The following is a 23,254-nucleotide window of genomic DNA, read 5'->3' on the forward strand; positions in this document are numbered from 1 at the left end:
ATAATGATTATACAGGTGCCCAAATACTATAAACCAGTCTGAAGTAATTGTATAATTTCACATTTATGATCTGATCAATAATCACTGTGAATAGTATCTAGTTACTGACTTTAAAAAAACATATTTATTTCTCCCGATCCTCTGTCCACAACTGGATGTCACGATATCCTTGAAGACTTTGATAGTTAGAGTTCTTAAACAATCTAGTTATGAGGACAGTGATAATGCAAAAATCAATGTCTGTACAATTACATGTATGTCCCAAAGAAATGAAGTGGAAGATAAGCAACATAAGCTTCACTATAGAAATTTGGCGCGCAAGGATTTTGAGAATCCCAAAATCTTGGGGTGCCGCACGCTACTGCGCGTCACTGCCTACGCCACCACATCTCACCACGTGCCATGTGCGCATCATGACGCGTAAATTATGCCGCGTAAATGACGCGTAAATAACTCCCAAGTGGGGCAGTGGTTTTAGAGGTTAGAACGTTGAAGTCGTGAAAATGTGAAACAATCATACCTATTTAGCCCTCGCGCCTGGAAAAGCTGGCTATGAACCCAGATCTGCACTTACTCTTTCCAATGTGGAAATCGTAAATTACTCACTGGCCTATGATAGCAAAGCTGGGGTCAGATCTGTATTGTTTGTAAACTCTTCAATTGATTTTAATTGTTTTAAGCAAGTTTGATATTTTAGAGACAATTTAAAATGTGTTAAAATTAAAATAAATAAAATTCCAATTAAAACCCCTGTCTCACGGTGCGAGTCGACTCACAAGTGACCTCGAGTTTAAAACAAATTAAACTCTTGGTAATCACGTATGATTAATGTAGCGGGAACGTCGGAACTCGTGGATGCAACTTAGCGACTCGTGGCGCTAACGGCAGGTACCCGTGAAACTTGTTAACTCTTGAAAATTTTCAAACATGTTTAAAGTTTTCCACGAGTCAAATTTACTGTTGAAGTTAAAAATTGAAACATTTAAATTTGTTGTAAGAACTTGGTGGCCTGTGAGTTTACCTTAGTGACTCATGAGTCTACCATGTTAACTCATGGGCACTTTGAACTCGGCAGCTGGACAGAGAACAGTGACCTGGGAAATTAGTTGCCTTTGAGCATATTTTAGTTTATTTTGGATACGTCCACTTTTTCTAATAGCTTAAAGTGTTGAAAAGCATTTTACTAATCCGTTTGATCCTCACTGTTTGTTTACTTCATTGCACAATAAAAGAGCGTTCTTTGTTATCAAGATCAAATTGATGTCTAGAAGTTCATTTTAATATCAATACAAAGTCTCATGACTTGAATGTAATATTCTTTTCATCATACAACACAAAATTGAGGAGGTGGCACAATAAATTCACATCTTGATTCTCACAATCATTTGTGAGAGTTAAGGACTCAGGAGCCTCATATGCTGCGCTTTTTAAATGTTAAAAATTGTCCCCTCTCAGTAGATCAGAAAATAAGACGAACAGCACGGTGAATGTGAAACAAAGTCTTTATTCATCTTGTTCAATATAAAAAACGCTTTTTTGCACATATTGAGAAAAGGAGCACCACAGCAAACATCACAGTGATCTGAAAAAGGGCTTCTCAAACATGCAAATCAACAAATGAAGCACAACTAAGTATTTCCAGTATATACTCTCATTCAGTTGAGAAATGGAGCACAAGCCGAAATTCAGGCAATAAAAGAGACAATGCAAAGCACTCAATGGCAAGTTTTGAGATCTACCATCAGATAAACAGATGCATGATAACCTCTTTAAAAAAAAAAGACAGATGCAATTGTGGCTGATATATTTTTCCCTCTAAACCCCATTCTTCTGCCTTCTCAGCAGGACAGACAGCAAACGTGGAGCAGGTGTTAACTTTCCCTGCAGCTAATTCTCCCTAATCCAGGCATCTCCTTTCTTAAACCTTCACATCCTTCCTGTATTGTGGCTACGAGAACTCCATGCAATACCCAAAATGGGGCCTAACCACAATCCGTACAGACAGCACCCGTAGCGGGATCGAACTCGGGTCTCGGGCGCTGCAAGCGCTGTAAAGCAGCAACTCTACTGTCACACCATCATGCCACCAAAGGATCAAACATAGAATATGTTATTTATCGTCTTGGGATAAATGACTTGGGAAAAATTATAGTGCATGTGATGATTTTTCAACACGTCGGTAGACGTTGTTGGCTCAAGAGTAACTCGGGAGAGGAACTTGGTAACTAAGGAGACGAACTTGGAACATCGCAGAAATGATAAGTAAACGGCAAACTTGTCATACCCGTGGGAACTCGGTTAAACTCTTGATCATAAACTTGGAATCTCGTACACAACCACGAGTCTTTCACTCGGGGTCACTCGTGGGTCAACTTGCACCGTGAGACAGGGCCATAACCACGCAAAGCACTTACGTGTAATTTAAAACATTAAATGAAAACAAACCAGGCAAATGTAATTTGTCTTCCTTTTTCATCCTATGTTCTCATTGAAATCAATGTAGTTCAGAATAAAGCATACTGATAGATATGGAATCCACAAAGAGACCAGAGCAAAACATAGTTTAAGAGGGCTTCCTCATCATTCTGTGGAATCACCTCTCAGATCTTACACTGGGTGAATGTTGCTCTGGTCTGATAAGATATCAGAACAATTCGGCCCACAGGAGTGAAATTTAAAGCATTCTCGCATTTAGAAAATTACAATAATAATAATGTAAATGAAGATAGGATGAATTGTCATGTTGATGGGGTTATAATGAATGTTTTTGGATGTTTTAAGATGTTTTTGGATGTCGGAAGTAAAATCAACAGTATAAATAGGCTGGTTGGGCCTGACTCTACTTTTACTGTTTACATAATTTTGCCAAAAAAACTTAAATCATTTTTCTTTCATATTCCAGCTTCCTGTAATCATTGATCTAAGGAACCCCTTCCTGAAGCACAGACACTGGGAATTAATGGAACACGTTGTTGGCGCTAAATTAGTTGAAGTTCTTGAACCTGTAACTCTGGCAGATCTAATAGAACTTAATGTTTTTGAACATGCTGAAGAAATACAGAATGTCTCAGGCCAGGCCTCTGGTGAAGCTGCTTTGGAAACAATTTTGAAAAAGGTGAGAAATGTGTCTACTGAAGTAGAATGTAAGGGCCTATCCACTTTGGTGATTTTTCAAGGCGACCACAGGCAACTAGGCTGTCGCCACATGGTCGCCGGGGTGTCGCCTGTATGGTCGTGAGTAGTTTCCTCAGACGCCCAAAGATTTCTTTATTCAGAGGGTTGTCAATTCTTTGCACAGAAGGCCGTGGAAGCCGTCAATGGATATGTTTAAGGCAGAGATAGATTCTTGATTAGTACTGGTGTCGGGGGTTATGGGGAGAAGGCAGGAGAGTTGGATTAGGATGGAGAGATAGATCAGCCAGGATTGAATGGCGTAGACTTGATGTGCTGAATGGCCTAATTCTGCTCCTATCACTTATGACTTTATGACAAACTTGTAGAAGGTTAATTGCAGGTTAATAGACAGAATTATGCACAATTCAGCCCACAGTCTAAACTAGAATTTATAGTCAAAATCTGCCAGCAGCGAATAAACACAGTTAGACGTTATGAATGTATCCGTTAACAGATATATTTTCAATTTACACTCTGTTTTAATGAGGTAAATGTAAATAAATTCAATTTGAAGCATAATCATCATCAAAGCTAGAATATTGAAAAATATAATTGACATATACACTGTGGCATGCAATTTTATTTAGTTAATGCATAAATAAATTGCATTTTAATGTGTGCTATTTTATGTGATGTAATATCTGTAATGCCATTTTCCATTTTTTTAAATGTGTTTACTTGATATTGTTGTGCAAATGCTTTTTTTTTTTAGGTGGAAGATGCCTGGAAAATTACTGAGCTTATTGTCCTTCCTCATCGTGATGCCAAAGATGTTTTCATTCTTGGAGGGACTGATGAAATTCAGGTAGGGCTTATTATCCATTGAAATGCATCAATAAAAAGAGTCATAGCTTCATGGAGTCATACAGCATGGAAACAGGCCCTTCGGCCCAACTTGTTCAGGCCCATCTACACTAGTCTCATCTGCTTGCTATATCCCTCTAAACGTTTCCTATCCATGTACCTGTGCAAATGTCTTTTAAATTGTGTTAATGTTCCTATATTCCTAACAAGCTGCTGAACGAAAAATTGTTCTCAGGATTCATGTCCTTTACCTTCTACTTCTTAAGAGAGATGTCTTCTTAGGGTACACAAAAATGCTGGAGAAACTCAGCGGGTGCAGCAGCATCTATGGAGCGAAGGAAATAGGTGATGTTTCGGGCCGAAACCCTTCTTCAGACTCGGTCTTCTTAGGGGATTTGGCCCATGGGGGAGTGGATGAACTTTTACATCTTGTCTGCTGACTACACTAGAACATGCACATACAACTTGATCATGCACAGACAGCATCCATATCACATTCTGCCTGGGACAATATGGACATACATTTAAAGGAGGGATCACGTATCTGGAACTACAGGCATAAAACTGAGAAAAAAACGTGGCTTCCCACCCGAGTATTGATTGCCAGTTTGCTAAAGATGAGAGAAAGATTCGAGAAATAATAGCAATAAAGTAGGTTTACTTGGTTCTAATCCACTCAAGTTTGTGATATAATATACAAGGACCGAGCTATCAACCCTGTGTTTGATTTCTGTGCAAATTAACGTTAACCACAACATTTCCAATAAAAATACAAGTGGGCAAAAGATAACGAGTAAAATCTTTCATTTCATCTGATAAAGATAATGGTATTAAAATTAGCATGCAGTTTTGTCTATTCTTCTTGTTAATCTCATGGGGATTGGCATCTGCAATAGTTGGGAAAAGAATAGAAAAATTCTATTGAGATGACCACATGCAATGCAATGCAGTAAGATTTAACCACACAATAAAAATATGATGTAGAAAGAAATACATGAGAAATGTAACAATCTTAATGGTCAAAACTGGTCTAGTTGGAGAATTTACCAACGCCCAATGACTAGAAGAAAATAAACTACTGACGTTCAGAGTTGTGAATATTCTACATTCAATTCTGTTTTGTAGTTGACTAATTTCTATAAAATATTTTGGCTACAGGCTTTGCTAGATGACAGCATTATCAACGTATCAACCATTGCATCATCACGTTATGTTGGTCCTATTAAAACCCGTGTTGACGAATGGCAAAGACTTCTAACACTCTTCAATGAAACATTGGTGAGTTTTGCTTCTTTTGTTGGATAGATCAGAAAAAGGTTTTGCTTCTGCAGATGGCTGCTTTGCCATGTTTGCATGTACATATCATACCATATCTATATACTATTAAAACTGTGTGTGTGTGTGTGTGTGTGTGTGTGTGTCAGATTCGGCCTTTGATTCCTTGGTCCGCCAAAACCACGCGCTGAAGCTGTGATTGTTTTCCATTTTGCGAATTCACTTTTACATTTGGACATTTTTATGTACACGTTTTTTAATAAAATCCTACCCCATCCCCCCCACACAATCATTTTGTCGCCGCCTGCTGGCCAGCCACCATAACGGCTGTTGCCGCCCGGCTCCCCTCCACCCCCCCACCCCCCTCGGCCCGGCTCTGTCACTCTGGCGGAAGGCACAGATGGGTTCTTCCCCCGCTGCTTTTCGCCGTCGCCACTGGCGGCCCACAAGCTTGCACTGTCCGAAAATCCCACGCGTCAACGGCCCGCCTGCCCACTGAACCCTCCCCCCCCCTCCCCCCCCCTCCCTTCCCCCCTCTCTCCCTCCCCCCTCTCCCCCTCTCCCCCTCTCTCCCCCTCTCTCCCCCTCTCTCTCCCCCCTCTCTCTCTCCCCTCTCTCTCTCTCCCTCCCCTCTCCCCCTTCCCCTCTCTCCCCCCCTCTCCCCCTTCCCCTCTCTCTCTCCCCCCTCTCTCTCTCTCTCTCTCCCCTCTCTCTCTCTCCCCCCCCTCTCTCTCCCCTCTCTCCCCCCCTCTCTCTCTCCCTCTCTCCCCCCCCCTCTCTCTCCCTCTCTCTCTCTCTCTCTTCCTCTCTCTCCCCCTCTCTCCCCCCTCTCTCTCCCCCCCTCTCTCTCCCCCCCTCTCTCCCCCCCCTCTCCCTCTCTCTCCCCCCCCCTCTCTCCCTCCCCTCTCCCTCTCTCCCCTCTCTCTCCCCCCCCCTCTCTCTCCCCCCCCCTCTCCCCCCTCTCTCCCCCCCCTCTCTCCCCCCCCTCCCTCTCCCCCCCCCCTCTCTCTCCCCTCCCCTCTCTCCCCCCCCTCTCTCCCCCCCTCTCTCCCCCCCCTCTCTCTCTCCCCTCTCTCTCTCCCTCTCTCTCCCCCCCTCTCTCCCTCCCTCCCCCCCCTCTCTCCCTCTCCCCCCCTCTCTCCCCTCTCCCCCCCTCTCTCCCCCCCCCTCTCCCCCCTCTCCCCCCCCCCTCTCTCCCCCCCCCTCTCTCTCCCCCTCTCTCTCCCCCTCTCTCTCTCTCTCTCTCCCTCTCTCTCTCTCCCCCCTCTCTCTCTCCCCCCCTCCCTCCCCCCTCTCTCTCCCCCCCTCTCTCTCCCCCCTCTCTCCCCTCCCTCCCTCTCTCTCCCTCTCTCCCCCCCCTCTCTCTCTCTCCCTCTCTCTCTCTCCCTCTCTCCCCCCCTCTCTCCCCCTCCTCTCTCTCTCCCCCCCTCTCTCCCCCCCCCCTCTCTCTCTCCCCCCCTCTCTCCCCCCCCTCTCTCTCCCCCCCCCCCCTCTCTCTCTCCCCCCCTCCCCCTCTCTCTCCCTCTCTCCTCCTCCCTCTCTCTCTCCCCCCCCCTCTCTCCCCCCCCCTCTCCCCCCCCCCCTCTCTCTCCCCCCCTCTCTCTCCCCCTCTCTCCTCTCTCTCTCCCCCTTCTCTCTCTCTCCCTCTCCCCCCCTCTCTCTCTCTCAACCCCAGCTCCAAAAGGCAGCGGATACCCGGAAACCCCTGCTCCAAAAGGCAGGAAGCTCCCCTGCCTCTGTGTCCCTTCCTGTGCTCCTCTCTATGCCTCTGTGTCCCTTTCTGTGTCCCTTTCTGTCCCTCCATGTCCCTCTCTTTGTGCCTCCGTCCCTCTCTGTGCTTCACTCTGTGCCTCCGTGTCCCTCTGTGTGCCTCCGTCTCCCTCTGTGTGCCTCTGTGTCTCTCTGTGTGCCCCTCTCTGAGCCCTCTCTGTGTGCCTCTGTGTCCCTCTGTGTGCCTCTGTCCTTCTCTGTGCCTCCGTCTCCCCCTGCGTGCCTGCGAATTGGGGGCTATGTGTGAGTGGGTAGGGCAGGGCATGGGGTAAAATGAGTGAATTAATAATATTAATATAATATCAATGGGGGTGGTTAATGTGTGCGTGTGTGAGAGGGGTGGTTAGTGTGTGTGAGAAGTAGGTTAGTGTGTGTGTGACGCCTCAGGCCGCCCCCCTCCCCTACCAACTGCGCGTTGGGGCAAGAGACCCAACAGGTCTGCACTTTGTCTAGTATGATTTAAAATTGGCATATAGGTGAAAATTGGTTTTAAATTATTATAACGTTTCTATTTTTTAAAATTCATCTGCAGTTTTGTAAAATGTTTAATTGTACATTGAAAATATTAATGAAATTATCTAAATTACTCACTAAATTTAAAATAATGCTTTATTCTTCAATAAGCCACATTTTCCATGATCATTTATGTCACAATTTCTCTATTCTGCAGAGATATAATATTAGGGACAACATTTCCTTTTTTATTTGCCAAACAGAATGGGTCTAAATGATTTGACATACTTTACTATTTTATTCAGCAATAAGCATCTTTCAAAGTAAGCTCGGGCCAATAAAGGACAACATAGCTTCCTTTAATTTCCTGCCGGATCTATGGAGAGAGAGCAGATGCCTGAGAATAGCTTGATTGCACTTGCATAGACCCGCTATGGAATTAATTGACCAGTTGGCCTTTCTCCATTTTGGATTGCAGAACAATCTGATTTTGTACATCCAGAGCAATCTGCTCTGCATTCCAACAAAAACGATTTGCTTGAATAAAGCACCTTAACCACCGGAATGCTATTAAACTAAATTTTATCCATTGCTATTTAATTGTATAGTATGGCAAATGACCTAAAAAACGTAATCAATAGTTTTTTTTAATGGTCCTTCCAAGGAGGAAAGAAAGACAGAGAACAAGAAAGATTTAGGGAAGAAACTTTAGAAGAGTTAGAGAAGATTTAGGACCTTGGCAATTCAAGGCAAGGCTGTCTGTGGCGAAACAATTAAAATTTGGGGCTGACCAAGGGCCCATAATTATTAATATGAGAGGGTTGAAGTAGATGAGAGAGGTGAGGCACTGGAGAGATTTTTAGAAGAATGAGAATATTAACATTAAAACATTTTTAAACTGTGAGCCACATTATGTTGACAAACAGACCTGATGGCTAAGCAAAACTAGCTGTGAGCTATGAAATGTTTGATAGAGTTTTGAATAAACTTAAGTTTATGGAAAATAAAATGAGACTACCCAGCACAATGTTATATCAGCAAAATCTAAAGTTAATGTCGGCACGAACATATAGCAGCACAGAAATAGCTCATGCAGATCTTAACAAGTTGTCATTAATTTAGGGACGAATTAATGTCAAGAAAGACAAAGCTGAGATGGAACTCGATGTCACTAGTATATGCGTGCAAATGGTCACAGCGTTGTAGTTGTTGCTGATTCTGAGGCAACAAATATGGGCACCAGAGATAACAATACAAGAAAACTAGCGGAATATTTACTTTTTTTATGGTTATGACTGGATAGATAGTTAATGCAATTGTAGCCACATTGTGAGGTTTATTTTAAAACATAAAGTACTTTAAAAAGCACAGGAACTTATCAGCTCCGCTCTGAGGACTTGTTCTTACTAACTGTACCTAAAGTCCGTACTGAACTGGGGAAAAGGGCATTTAGTTATGCTGCTCCCTTCGCATAGAACCAGCTGCAGAATGAACTGAAACTTAAGGAGCTGGTTTCTATAAACAGATTTAAATCCCTTCCTAATGATGTTGCAGCGGGCTCTTCTGTCTGTACTTGCTTTGTTTGATGATGTTTTGACTGTGACTCTATTGATATGTTCGCTATTGTTTTTAAATTATTGTCTGTAACTGTGGAACTGTGCTGCTGCCTGTCTTGGCCAGGACTCTCTTGTAAAATAGATTTTTAATCTCAATGAGACTTCTCCTGGTTAAATAAAGGTTAAATAAAAAATAAATAAAAAACCTGAAGTGAAAATCCTAATATTATTATCCTAATAAGGAACTTTTATCAGATTAATCATGAGGCTACAGATTCAGCAAGTTAACAAACTTTCTGTATGGTCATTACTCTCCATCTTTTTCAAGTTCACTGGCGAGAGAAGGGAGAACTCAGTAAATTGAAAAGTGAAGAGATCATGCTCCACATTAACCTTATCACAATTAACATTTGTTGCAACAGTTGGTACAATAGGCCATTGTAATGTAAATTGTGTTTATGTGTCACTTGGGAAGAATTTAAATCAGCAACGTTCCAAAACGAGAAGTGATCTCCATGATATTTGCTATGATTGAGGTGTAGTGACTGAACAAACGCAATACAGTACTATCATATTTTGCACCCTTATATGATTAGAAAAAAAGCTGTTGTAGTTTTTATGTAACAAGCTGATTGAGAGCCTAATGTTACCAGTCAGAGACTATAAACCATAGCCATAGAAGGTCAGTGACTGAGATATCAATCAATTTGGAAGGGGCATTAGCCAGGAATTGAAGCATCAGAAAGATTTTTCCTTACTGTACACATTTTAGAAACCAGGCCACACTGTAAATGGTTTATCTGAGTAACCTATTCTTCAAGGCTGATTGTTCTTGACTTGAGAAAGAGATTCCCAAATATTATTTTCTTAATCTTTCTTTCCAAAGATATGTCACCTTCTGTTGCTGCCAAAAATTAAAACCTTTCATTTGTATTTGTCATTTGAAATTAAATACTTGATTAATTCAAATAAAAAGTTATTTTTCAACAGATTTGTTACAAAACAGAATTATTCTCTGTGCATTGGCTGGCTCATGTTGTAAAGGTCTTTCTAAGTTGCCAGTCTGAGTATTTGTTGGATGACACCAGTTTGCAAAAAATCAATAACGTCATTTTTTGTACTGCATTACAGGACCAATGGATGACATGTCAACGAAACTGGTTATACCTGGAAAGTATTTTCTCTGCTCCAGACATTCAACGGCAGCTGCCAGCAGAGGCCAGGATGTTCACTCAAGTGGATAAATCCTGGAAGGAAATCATGAGAAGAGTAAACCGCCTACCCAATGCTCTGAGGGCAGCTACTCACCCTGGTATGTAAATCTCAAAACATTACCAGCTTTCCTAAAATGTATTTTTTTAATATATACCGAATGAGGTCTTTTTCTTTTTCAAGTTAATATATTTCAGTCTAAAATGTGGGTTTTGTTTGGTCAACTGAACTGGTCAACTGAACTATTTACTTTGTTTGTCAATGATTTATGTTTTTCAAATTTTTTTGTAGTTTATTCCAAGATATTGGCTGTTATACAGACAACATATTCCTAAAAATCTACATTAAGTCTAATTCAAAAAATACCCCAAATGTTGCGGACACACAGCAATATCAGTGGAGAGAGAAAAATGCTTTATGCTGTTGACCTTTAATTTATGTCTGACCTGCTGTATTATCAGCATTTTCTGTTTTAGAAACATAGAAACATAGAAAATAGGTGCAGGAGTAGGCCATTCGGCCCTTCGAGCCTGCACCGCCATTCAATATGATCATGGCTGATCATCCAACTCAGTATCCCGTACCTGCCTTCTCTCCATACTCCCTGATCCCTTTAGCCACAAGGGCCACATCTAACACCCTCTTAAATATAGCCAATGAACTGGCCTCAACTACCTTCTGTGGCAGAGAGTTCCAGCGATTCACCACTCTCTGTGTGAAAAATGTTTTTTTCATCTCGGTCCTAAGGGATTTCCCCTCTATCCTTGAGCTGTGACCCCTTGTCCTGGACTTCCCCAACATCAGGAACAATCTCCAACATTACTGGACTTCCCCAACATCGGGAACATCGTTTTCATCTGCAATACTTTGCTTTACACTTATTTTAAAAAATGTTTACTCTCTCTATTGTTTACTTTATGGCGACTGGCCAAATGATTAGAATAACATAGGCTGTCCCATATTCCCATATTCCCATGTTCCCACATTCTAACCTGTACATATCTTCAAATTTGACATTACCGAAAGTAACAATCCGTTCTTGGTTCTTGGTTTCTTGGTCCTCCAAAATATTCCAAATGGAATTTAAACTGGAGGTGGTGGAGTGAGGTTGTTTTCTCATTACAGTATTTCATAAAATGCCATTTTAACCTCTGAAATACACAGGTGTGTAGTCATTTGCAGGTTGAGTCGGTAGTAAGGAAGGCAAATGCAATGGTAGCATTCATTATGAGAGGATTAGAATATAAAAGGAATAATGCTGAGTCTTTATAAGGCACTGGTCAGGTCACATTTGGATTAATATGAGTAGTTATGGGCCCCATATTTGAGGAAAAATGTGCTGGCCTGTACTCAATGGAGTTTAGCAGGATGAGGGGTAAATCTCATTGAAACCTACCGAATAATGAAAGGCCTAGATTGAGTGGATGTGCTGAAGATGTTTCCAATAGTGGAACTAGGACCAGAGAGCACAGCCTCAGAATAAAAGGGCATATCTTTATAATGGTGAGGGGGTGGGCTCGCACTCTGCTCACCCCGCACCTTCAGCTTTCGGCCTCATGCAGCAGATCCCGGTCCCACTGTGGCTTCACTCAGAGGCTTCCCGTTCAACTTATCAGTTTCCGGCTGGTCGTGCTGGTCGCTGCAGAAGCAGCCCACGAGCTGCTGACTTAGCGTGAGCTGCTCAATACACTGCACCCCTTCAGCTTTTTATTCTCCTCACCGCGTTATTGGCAGCGTGTTCCGGAATTCTTTACGATTTTTAAACCTTCATAACTTTTGTACTATTTCACCCATCAGAACAAAACTTATTTGACTTGCAGCAGAGGAGAATGGTGAGTAAGGTGGCGAAAAATCGTAGAGCTATGAGGGATCGGTTTTGTGGAAATGTAATTCCAACGCAGACCGGAAGTGGTCAGGATGAGAGTTTAGTAATAGTATAGATAGATGAGGAAGAATTTCTTTAGCCAGAAGGTGATGAATACCTCAAATTCATTGTCATAGAGGGCTTTGCAGGAGTATGGATTTGAGAGGGAAAAAATAGATCAGCTATGATGGAATAGTGGAACAGACTCAATGCGCCAAATGGTCTAATTCTGCTCCTATGTCATATGGGTCATGGGATCCAAGTTGTGGGGAGCTTGTCGCATTTGTGGTTGTAGAGAAAGCAACAAATATTTTAAAAGATACAAATCTCCGGAGTAACTCAGCGGATCAGCCAGCATCTCTGTTGAACATAGATCGGTGACATTTCGGGTCATGACCCTTCCTCAGATGATTGTGGTGGGGTCGGTGCGAGAGACAGCTAGAAGAAATGTTGAGGCAGGAAGAGACGGCAAAGGGATAATAAATAAGTTAATAAATAAACAGACAAATAAATAGAATGATAGATAAATACAATATGAATCCACTTTTATTGTATAAACTAGCATCTGCACTTCCTTATATCTCAAAGCATCTAATATTTTTCAGATCCTTAACTAACAATTGTGGAGATTTTGTTACAACTGAGCAATTTTTATGTTCTTTTGGATATTTGACATTCTTCAGTAACTCTTGTGTGGGAGTTCCCCTCCCGATCATCATGAGTATTTCCATTTCCCTACAACATCCACGTAAGCCTGCTGTATTGTGGTACAGCAGAACAGCCATCTTCTTAATGGTGTTAGCCATTGGAATTATCATCACCTGTCTTCATCATCCTCAAGAGGGGACAACAAAGCAAAATAATTTGCTCACTTCATATTTGGCATTGAAGGCAAAATAATGATTGAATGTATGAGCTTGAGTGGCATTTAATGGATATGTAGTATGTGAGTGAATTAAATTGGAAAGGGTGGGAATAGATGAATATAAGTGATCAGTTACTGAGTGTCAAAAGTGAGAGAATGATTCATTAACTATGGTTGAGAGATGATTTAAACATTGGGAAAGTAAACACAGAGACTCTGCTATTTGAGAATGGAAGGGGAGCACATGATTGCTGAACATTAAATGAGTGAGAGCTTTGTAAGTCTAGAGAAGAACATGTACAGTCTCCTGGGCATTTGGTGGGAGATATGGTGATGGAATGAAGCATTATAAGATTGTTTGTTAGCCCTGGATCCAGAAGCAAACTTGGAACTTTGCCTGCTACAGTAACCTTTTATCCAATCCAGGGAATTCCCTTGCCACACATTCATACAGCAGGCAGGTGACTAGAGCAAATCCAATTTTCCAGGGATCAATATCTATTTGCCAAGTAATTGCTAATAATAGCAGAAATCAGAAATACAATATAATCATAAACTATATAAAATAAGAACCTACCTAATGCATTGGATTAATTCAGATATATTTTGCATCTGTTGAATTCTTCATGAGGCATCAAAATTTAATTAATAGAAATATATGGTGAATTATCATTTTGCAGGAAACACATGTGGGGAAGGGGGAGGCGGGGGCTGGTCTCATATGTTTGTGGTTCTCCAAGTATCCTTTAATTACCACTCTCCTTATTTGCAACGCTGCTGAATCTATTCTGCAGTGTTCAATACTGTATGATGTGGTGCTCCTACTGCTTTATTGTTTTATTTTACAATATGCAGAAAGCTATGGGGACTAACATAATGTGATAATGTGCAACTGAATTTTATCTGGTTGGACAGCACACAGAGACATCTACATGTTATACATGCATATCTGTCCTCTCATCTGATGCTGTCAGGTTTGTTCAAGTGATCCTGGAACCTCCAGGTTTCTGTTCTTGTTGCCAAATTATATATTTATTTACCATGTGAGACATTATTATATCATTCATTATTTCTTTAATAGGCATTTTGGAAGCTTTCCAGAGTAACAATGCATTATTAGAGCAGATTCTAAAGTGTCTGGAAGCCTACCTGGAATCGAAACGAGTCATCTTTCCCAGGTGGGTGTCCTTATTTTACCACTTGAATGTATTATAATTGATTCCTGCCAGAAAACAAAAAAGGATTATTCTGGAAGAAATATGAATTAATCTGTTGCAAAATGTTGACGATGGGGTATTTTATTTCTTATCATTATTAATTACAACCAGTCAGGGGGTGAAAACAACAGGACTCCTTTTAACCTATTGAATTTCCTCTGCTGCCTGTTGTTTATATACACTTGTTTTTGTTTCCTACCTCCCCCGTCATTAATTGTTAATTTGTTAAACACGTTCTACACTTTTTCTGGTTCATTGGGCAGTCCTGCAGTAGGTTTTCCTTTGGTCAGCTACATGACAATGGGTGTTCTTACAAGCCACTTACTTCACCTTATGCATTGTTACCTTCGGAACCGTAATACAGTTATGGCACAGATCAATGCTAAAAACCCTCACTGCCTCCAAAGTGCGAGTAATTTGCCACCTGTTGTAACGTGTGTTTGATGTTCAAATTTAAAAACTGACACTATGCCTATGGTCCCACCCTGTGATAGATCATCAATATGAACAAACTTGCAGTAGGTACCTTAAACTTAAAGCAATGGAGATGTCTCCAATGTCATCCAAATCTACAATGTCCGCATCCTCTCCCAGTCCAATATTCTTAATATTGAGACTCTGATCGCATTCAACCAGATGGACGGTGCACATTATTCACATAACTTGCAAAAAATGCACTGTAGTCTGAGTTTTGTGATGACAAATAATATGAAGGATGGCAGGGCAAACGCTTTAAGAACATTCTCAAAGCCTCTTTAAAAAATGTTGATCACAAACCATTGAACCTTTGGTCGAGAAGCATCCAGGAAGACAATTATCTCCGAATGGAGTCCAGGTAGAGCAGCAGAAGGAAATTACGTCAGTTCAGATAATTGCCTATCTCTCCTGGCATGCACCACCTGGCCCATTCATGGCATTGTCTCTGTATGTTAGTTTGGATTCAGCAGTCACCTTATAACCCACAGACCTAAAGTGGAAATAAGTAATTGACTTCACAGGACTGCTGAGGAAGACATGATCACCTGGACATGAGTTTAATAGAAGGCATTTAGTTTCCCTTCCACCACTGTATTCGCTAATATAAACACATTGCTGTACCAGCATCTCCCCTGCTTTACCTGAAAACTTCACACCAGCTGGAACTCATGTTGGCAGCTGTTTCACAATATAACCTATTGCTGCTTTTCTCTTTTCCTCTTTCTAATTAAAAACCTCTTCAAAACTTATCCCTTTAATCTTATTTTTGTTCAGATTTCATTTTTCCTCTCTGTGTGCTTATAACTGTAATTTTGCAGTTCAGTATTGTGCTTTGGGTGGCTATATTCATTACAATTCCGAGACAAAGAAGTTACTTTTACATTCAACCCTTACATGATTTTTTTCAAATCAACAAATCATTTGGGGTTTTTTTAATGATTGAAGTCAAGCCAATAGATCTATAATTTCTAAAACAAAAAATGCCTCTCTTTCATATGTAAATTATGTAATTATCTATCATCAGTCTGCTGGTCCTCTCACTGTCCCTCAACTGCCTTTGTCCCTTTTTAACGATCGTTTTAAAATTATTTTACAAAATGTGCTTTTGGTATTGAGCTCAAGGGGTATTAATATCTGGTCATTCTTGTTCGAATCTGGATCATAGGTTTTACTTTCTGTCCAATGACGAACTACTGGAGATTCTAGCACAAACTCGCAACCCACAAGCAGTCCAGCCACATCTGCGCAAATGTTTCGATGCGATTTCAAGATTAGAGTTTGCACTAGCTACCCAGGGTGAGGAAAAAACAGCTGAGGGAGAACCTGAGAAGTTGTACACCAATGATGTCTTGGCCATGATCTCTCCAGAAGGAGAAAAAGTAAGGACGCTTTTATTAGTAACTAGACCAAGTGCTGACCCATTGGGTCTGTTCCCTCAACGCGCGTTTGCGGGGTGGGGTGGTGGGCAGGATGTGGCGTCACACACACTAACCACCCCCACACACACACACACACACTAACAACCCCCCTTGATATTATTAATTTGTTCCTTTTACCCCAAAACTGCCCTATCCACTGATGCATAGCCCCCAACTCGCAGGTGCATCTAGAGAGGGAGTGGGGGGTAGAGAGTGAGGGCAGAGAGAGAATGGGGAGAGACAGAGAGAGGCAGAGACAGAAGGGCAAGAGACAGACGGAGGGGGGGGGGGGGGTGGGGGGAGGGGAGGAGGATAGGGAGGGTGGGTGAGGGGGGGGGGGGGGGGAGGGGAGTAGAGAGAGGGAGAGAAGTGGAGAGGGAGAGAGGGGGGGCTGAGAGGGAGGGAATGGGAGGGAGGGGGAGAGGGGGAGGGTGGGGAGGGGATGGGGTGGAGAGAAGGGGGTTTAGGAGAGGGAGGGTGGGGGAGGGCTGAGAGGGAGGGAATGGGAGGGAGGGGGGGGGGGAGGAGGGGAGAGGGGGAGGGTGGGGAGGGGATGGGGTGGAGAGAAGGGGAAGGGGGTTTAGGAGAGGGAGGGTGGGGGAGGCCAAGGTGGTGGGGGAGAGGAAGGGGGAGAGAGATAGCGGGAGGGGGGGAGAGAGAGAGAGGGGATGTAGAGAGAGAGGGGGGGAGAGAGGGAGAGATAGGGAAAGGGGTAGAGACACAGAGCGAAATGCAACCGTGTGTCACGTGTTCAGAATGTTCTGGAAATAAAGCGTGCGCGTCTCATGCACTATAGCTGTCGGTAGCTCTATGGAATTCAGGGGAGGAGCCTGCCGCGTCACACACACACTAACCACCCCCTCCACCCCCACATACACACAGCGGGTCCGATCTAAGCTGTCAATGAAGACAGCAAATTAAATTTTTTTAAACTGTCTTTGAAATTAAAAGTTAATGTTAAGAATTAGTGATGTGTGAGAAATAATAAAATTCAATTCAATGAAAAACAATGGAATCAACAACCTGGCAGGCTGGGGAGGCGGGGCCAGGAGGCAGGCGGGTGGGTGGGGCCGGGCGAGGCCAGGAGGCAGTTGGGCCAGGTGCAAAGGCATTGTGAGGTCAGCAGCTGAGCAACCTTAATATTAAAAAAATATATCAGTTTTGTTATTAATTTTAGTAAATATCTCAGGAAATAATTGATCAAATTTATAGAGGATTGGATTTTTTAAATCATAAGGAAAATTTCTACCATAAGATGTAAACATTTCACTGTTATTGTAACGTCAGCAGCTGGGCAGCGGACATATTTTTTTTAAAAAGGTCAGATTGGTAGCCAATTTTAATAAAAGAGTCAGCTAAAGAATGTACCAAATGTACAGAGGAGTGGATTTCTAAAATCACAAGGAAATTTTCTACTGAAATATGAAAAAATATCCCTGTTTCGGCATCTGGTTTTCGAGGAGATACATTTCAAAGGCAAAATCACACACACACACACACACACACACACACACACACACACACACACACACACACACACACACACACACACACACACACACACACACACACACACACACACACACACACACACACACACACACACACACACACACACACACACACACACACACACACACACACACACACACACACACACCGCAGCATTGGCTACTTTCATTTCACTGCACATCGTATGTGTATGTGACAAATAAACTTGACTGGCTCCTGCCCCCCCCCCCCCCCCCCCCCCCCCCCCCCCCCCCCCCTGCTGTGGATTAAAGGGGCAGAAAGATCGAGAAAGATTTCTGCAGAACAAATATTCTACAGCTCCGTTCCGCTATAGGATCTTTCTTCTACAGATCTCGGCAAGTGGCGATCATATTTTAAAAAGTGAGTTTTGTGAACAATTTTATTAAAAATCTGGGGAAATAATTGACCGAATTTAGAGAGCATTTATGCGATCGTAGGTTAAATCCCTACCAAAATTGTACAAATCTCCGCGTTTTTGCTTCTGGTTTTCGAGGAGATACGTTTCAAATGTAAAATGCTGTACACCCACACACACACAGAGTTTTAATAGATATATGATATGATATATGATAGATAGATATGATATATGATATATGATAGATAGTTGGCACAGAGAGATATTTTATTAATTGGCTTTTAACAAGGTTGTAAATTTGCCTTAAATTCTTATTTGTAACAAGTCTTCTGTTGCCAACATATGATAAAGAATGAGGTTGATATTTGATTCATTATATGTGTAATCTTCATTCTCATTTATGCTATCAGGAAGGAACGGAGATGCAGGAAGTTAGGCATGTCTGATGGTTCAACATATTACAGAGACCCATTTCAGAGCTATCCTCTTCTGCAGGGTAATACTACGTATCGTGGGAGGTTTAAAATAGAATTAAATACATAAACAGTATCTCAGAAAATCAAATTCAAAACTGATAAAGCCACTGAAAAGCATGATTGGTTGAAATGATTTAGAATGCATAAGATATCAGGTCTAATGCTATTATTCATTTTGAATTTCTTTGAAAAGGGTCCTAACTGGTGTGTCAAGAGAGATTTATTGTCATGTATCCCAGATAGGACAATGCAATTCTTGCTTGCTGCAGCACAACAGAATATGTAAACTTAATACAGAACAGGAGATAAACGTTCAGTGTGTCTATATACCATAGACCATATATATATATATATAATAAATAAACAGATAGAGTGCAATAGTAATAATAGGCTGTTATTGTTCAGAGCTTGTTTGATGTTGTGTTTAATAACCTGATGGCTGTGGGGAAGTAGCTGTTCCTGAACCAGGATGTTCCAGATTTCAAGTTCCTGTACCTTCTTCCTGATGGCAATGGAGAGATGAGTGTGTGGTCAGGATGGTGTGGGTCTTTGATGATGTTGACAGCCTTTTTGAGGCATTGACTGCGATAGATCCTTTTGACGGTGGGGAGGTCAGAGCCGATGATGAACTGGGCAGTGGTCAAAACCTTCTGCATTTATTTCCTCTCCTGGACGTTCAATTTGCTGAACCAAGCCCCGATGCAGCTAGTCAGTATGCTCTCTACTGTGCACCTGTAGAAGTTCGAGAGAGTCCTGCTCGACATACCGACTCTCCGCAATCTTCTCAGGAAGTAAAGGTTCCCCCCTTTTAAAGCAGGTGGGAACCTCAGACATCAGAAGTGAGGTTGAAAATGTCCATAAAAACTCCAGCCAGTTGGTCTGCCCAGGGTGTGAGATCACGACCGGGTGTACCATCAGGTCCAGGCACTTTCCGAGGGTTCACCCCTCTGAAGGATCTTCTGACGTTGGCCTCTGTGACTGAAATACCATCACGGCGAATGGGGGCTCGGGAAGGCACATCAGTGTTCTCCCTATCAAAGCGTGCTAAAATGACTAGTGATTACCCAAAATAACATTTTGTTCTGCCCTGTAGGTTAGTTTGGGGAAAGGACTTAAGGCCAGAGGCAATGTAGAAGATTGGCTTGGAAAAGTAGAAGAAGCTATGTTCACATCACTTCGTCGTATGTGCAAAGCTGCAATCGCTGATTATCAAACTCAACCCAGAGTGGAGTGGGTGGTGTCTGGACACCCTTCTCAGGTATAAAATAATTTATTTCCTTTAACTTACTTTGTAGAAAGGTGGTAGCTCATGTTAAATGTTTCTCTGGTATAATATAGCCCTTGTTATTTTCACAGTGATCATTTTTTCCACATGTCACAGTGCATGCAGCTTTTTCAACATTTAGGTCGAGGTGTCCACTATAACAGCTACTTGATAGGCTGCCAAATGACAGTGAATATTTTTGTTTTTGTGCGTTTTAGAAGATAATATATATTATTCACTGCTTTTTCTTTCCATGGACAAAACTTGCAAATATTAGTAAGTTCAGGAGTTTCATTGACTTATCTCTAGCTTCTCAAGGCTACACTTTTATTTGTCTTTAGAACTTAATAATGTATTCAAACTTAGAATGTCAGTACTTTGAAAGCTTTCTTGAAAAGGAACAGAGCTTTTCAGAACAGTATTGGGCAATAAATGTATCACATTGCTCAAGTTTGGCTTTGTTTGAACGTACAAAAAAGTGCTGTAGGAACTTAACAGGTTAGGCAGCATTTATGAAGGGTTATGGGCAGCTGAAGTTTCAGGTCGGGATCCTTCTTCAGACTGATGGATGGAGGAGTGAAAGCTAGTAAAGAGAAGATGAAGGTTTCTCTCTCGAAATCTTGTGGTTGATTTTTCGTTATGCTGATCCTTCCAATTTTCCTCATTACAACAGAATACAGGTTAGTTGCACACATTTGCATGTTTTCCTGTTGTTTGAGAAATATTCTCCAAATTGCAATCAAACTCAAATTTGAGAATCAATGCCTACATTACAACTGGACAGCACTAAATCGATTTAGATGTTTTTGAGCAGGAAAAGGACAAAGATTGAAGATTTTAGCATGTTGTGATTCTAACACTTTGCTTGCCTTCAGAGCTCTTCTTGCTATAAATGTGTGTAATGCAGAGACAATCAGTACTTTTCATATATTTTAACTTTGTTTCCATCATAACAGGTTATATTGACCATTTCACAACTAATGTGGTGTCGTGATTTGCATCACTGTCTAGAGGGCGATGACCATGATCATATTACAACGATGATTGAGTTTGAAAAGACCAACTTTGAGGTAACCTTAATGTAGTTTACAATTTTCATGTTAGTCAATATGAACATAATTACTTGAAAAGTGTTGGGTCAAAATGCATTTACAAAAGAATTACACTTCTCAATGTAATAAAAAGGAACTGTAGATGCTGGATTATACCAAAGAAAGACACAAAATGCTGGAGTAACTCAGCCATTCTGAAGAAAATGGACAAGTGGCGCTTCGGGTCGGGACCCTTGTTCGGTCTTGAAAGAAGGGTCCCGACCAGTAACTTTACATGTCCATTTTCTCTAGAGATGCTGCCTGAACCGCTGAGTTACTCCAGCATTTTGTGTTTATCTTTGGTTACATTCCTCACTTCTTTAGTTAAAATTATTTCAAATTCGGAGGCTTTGAAATGTTAATAAGAATAAGAAGAATACATTTATTGGCCAAGTAATCACATACAAGGAATTGGCCTTGGTGCTCTGCCCGCAAGTGACAACATGACATACAGTGACAGTTAAGAATGATACATAAAACATTAAACATTAATAATAAAACATTATTGATTAAACATGTGAATTAAATTAAATACCAGGGAAAAAGGAGTCTACAGATTTTTGGTTATTGAAAAGAGCTACAACGAGTGGAAAAAAAGCTGTTTTAAGTCTGGCTGTGGCAGCTTTGACAGTCAGGAGTCGCCTTCCAGAGGGAAGTGATTCAAAGAGTTTGTGGCCAGGGTGAGAGGGGTCAGAGATGATCTCACCCTCTCACTTCCTGGCCCTTGCAGTGTACAGTTTGTCAATGGAGGGAAGGTTGCAGCCAATAACCTTCTCAGCTGATCGGACGATCCGCTGCAGTCTCCGGGTGTCGTGCTTGGTGGCTGAGCCAAACCAGACCATGATGGAGAAGGTGAGGACAGACTCTATGATAGCCCTATAGAATTGGACCATCATTGCCTGTGGTAGATTGCTTCCTCAGCTGCTGCAGGAATCAGGAAGGGTCGTTTACATACTGTTGTACAATTATGTCTTGACTATCACTGTCTGTTATCATTGTATGTATGCAAATTGCTGTCAAATTCAAAATTCAAATAAAAAGATTTAAATTAAAAAAGTATTTTTGCAAACTTGAATAAATTCAAAGAATCCTTTTGTTTATAGTTTTATTTATGTTTATTTATTCTGAATGGTTGTTAAGGATGTGATTGATAGAATTAAGGGTATCAGCTATTTTGTAGCAATGTGATTTTGCTCATAATGGCAAACTAATAATTGTGTTATTTCTCTTCATAGAGACTAAATGCTCTGGCTGCGTTGGTTCGAGGCAAGCTGTTAACTCTTCACCGGAGCATTGTGACTGCTCTCATAACCATTGATGTTCACGCAAGAGACATTGTTTCTGAACTAGTTAAAGAAAAGGTACTTTAAACTGTAAGAGGACTTATTGTCCGTTGACAGTAGGGCAGCTGAACAATCTTCTTGACTTTTCATTGGCTCTGGCAGTAGCCAAAATCCTTGTTTGCAATTTTGTCTGTTAATCTGTCTTGTCAAGCATGATGCCTTGTGTTTGAGCTAAACGGATGCGAGGGAGCAAAAATTGGGCAATTTGACAATAATTTTGGGACATCCAAGCTTGTTTTCTTCAGTACGAAGAATGAAAAGCATAACATTGTTCAAATGTAGAGAGACTCAAAATTGCTAAGTTCCTCTATAGATCCTTGGTATATTAAATGCAAAAAGTGATGGATAGCCAAATGTTAGTCTTTATTGTAAGAGAGATGGAGCACCAAAGTAGTGACCTCATGCTATAACAGGATATGAAGGATGGACATACTTGCATTGAACAGTGGGATGATAGTCATTTTACAGAAATACATGAGCAGGTTGGATCTAACATTAGTGAAAATCAAATAACTGCAGATGGTGACAGTCTGAAATAAAAATAGAAAACAAAGGTCGGTAGGCCATGCACCATCTGTTACCACTGGTTAGCACGCAACAACAAGCTTTTCACTGTACCTCAGCAAAAGTGACCATAAACTAAACTAAACTAAACTAAACTAAACTATCTATGTAAAGATGAACAGTTTACATTTTGAGTCTAGTTGGATAAGGTTGAGGTGCATTAGGAAAACGTGTTGATAAAGTAATATGACAGATGGATTTATTAAGGCAGTCAGACAGATAGCATGAATGTAAAAGCTGGAAAATGCAGAGGAGCAGGAAATACTGAGCAGGTTAGCTCGGGGAGATACGTGAAAACAGCCCAAATTATGGACCTGAGCATATTTGATCTATGGCAAAATAATGGTTTACATAACTAAGAGAAATAAAGAATTGTATCTCCCCCACCAGCCACAATCTTATTTAATGGTGGAGTAGGAACAATGGGTTATTTGTCCTTCCCATGATAGAACATAAAACAGTGCAACAAAAGGAATGGGCCCTTTCATTCCACTATCATATCTCCCTCCACCTCTGGCAATGCTTTCCATGAGTCCACAACAT

At 41.5% G+C, this 23,254-nt stretch overlaps 1 protein-coding gene across 1 annotated transcript in view; it reads left to right on the forward strand.

Annotated features, from left to right (window-relative positions):
- Positions 1 to 23,254, forward strand: part of LOC129695437 (dynein axonemal heavy chain 6-like) — a 283,604-nt gene that overhangs the window by 70,236 nt on the left and 190,114 nt on the right. Inside the window, 9 exon segments of the mRNA XM_055632390.1 lie at positions 2,903 to 3,115; positions 3,887 to 3,979; positions 5,137 to 5,256; positions 10,164 to 10,344; positions 14,055 to 14,151; positions 15,833 to 16,046; positions 19,543 to 19,707; positions 20,670 to 20,783; positions 22,040 to 22,165. Coding sequence (XP_055488365.1) covers positions 2,903 to 3,115; positions 3,887 to 3,979; positions 5,137 to 5,256; positions 10,164 to 10,344; positions 14,055 to 14,151; positions 15,833 to 16,046; positions 19,543 to 19,707; positions 20,670 to 20,783; positions 22,040 to 22,165 — 1,323 coding nt within the window.

Source organism: Leucoraja erinacea, chromosome 3, assembly GCF_028641065.1.
Source record: "Leucoraja erinacea ecotype New England chromosome 3, Leri_hhj_1, whole genome shotgun sequence".
Taxonomy (NCBI): domain Eukaryota; kingdom Metazoa; phylum Chordata; class Chondrichthyes; order Rajiformes; family Rajidae; genus Leucoraja; species Leucoraja erinaceus.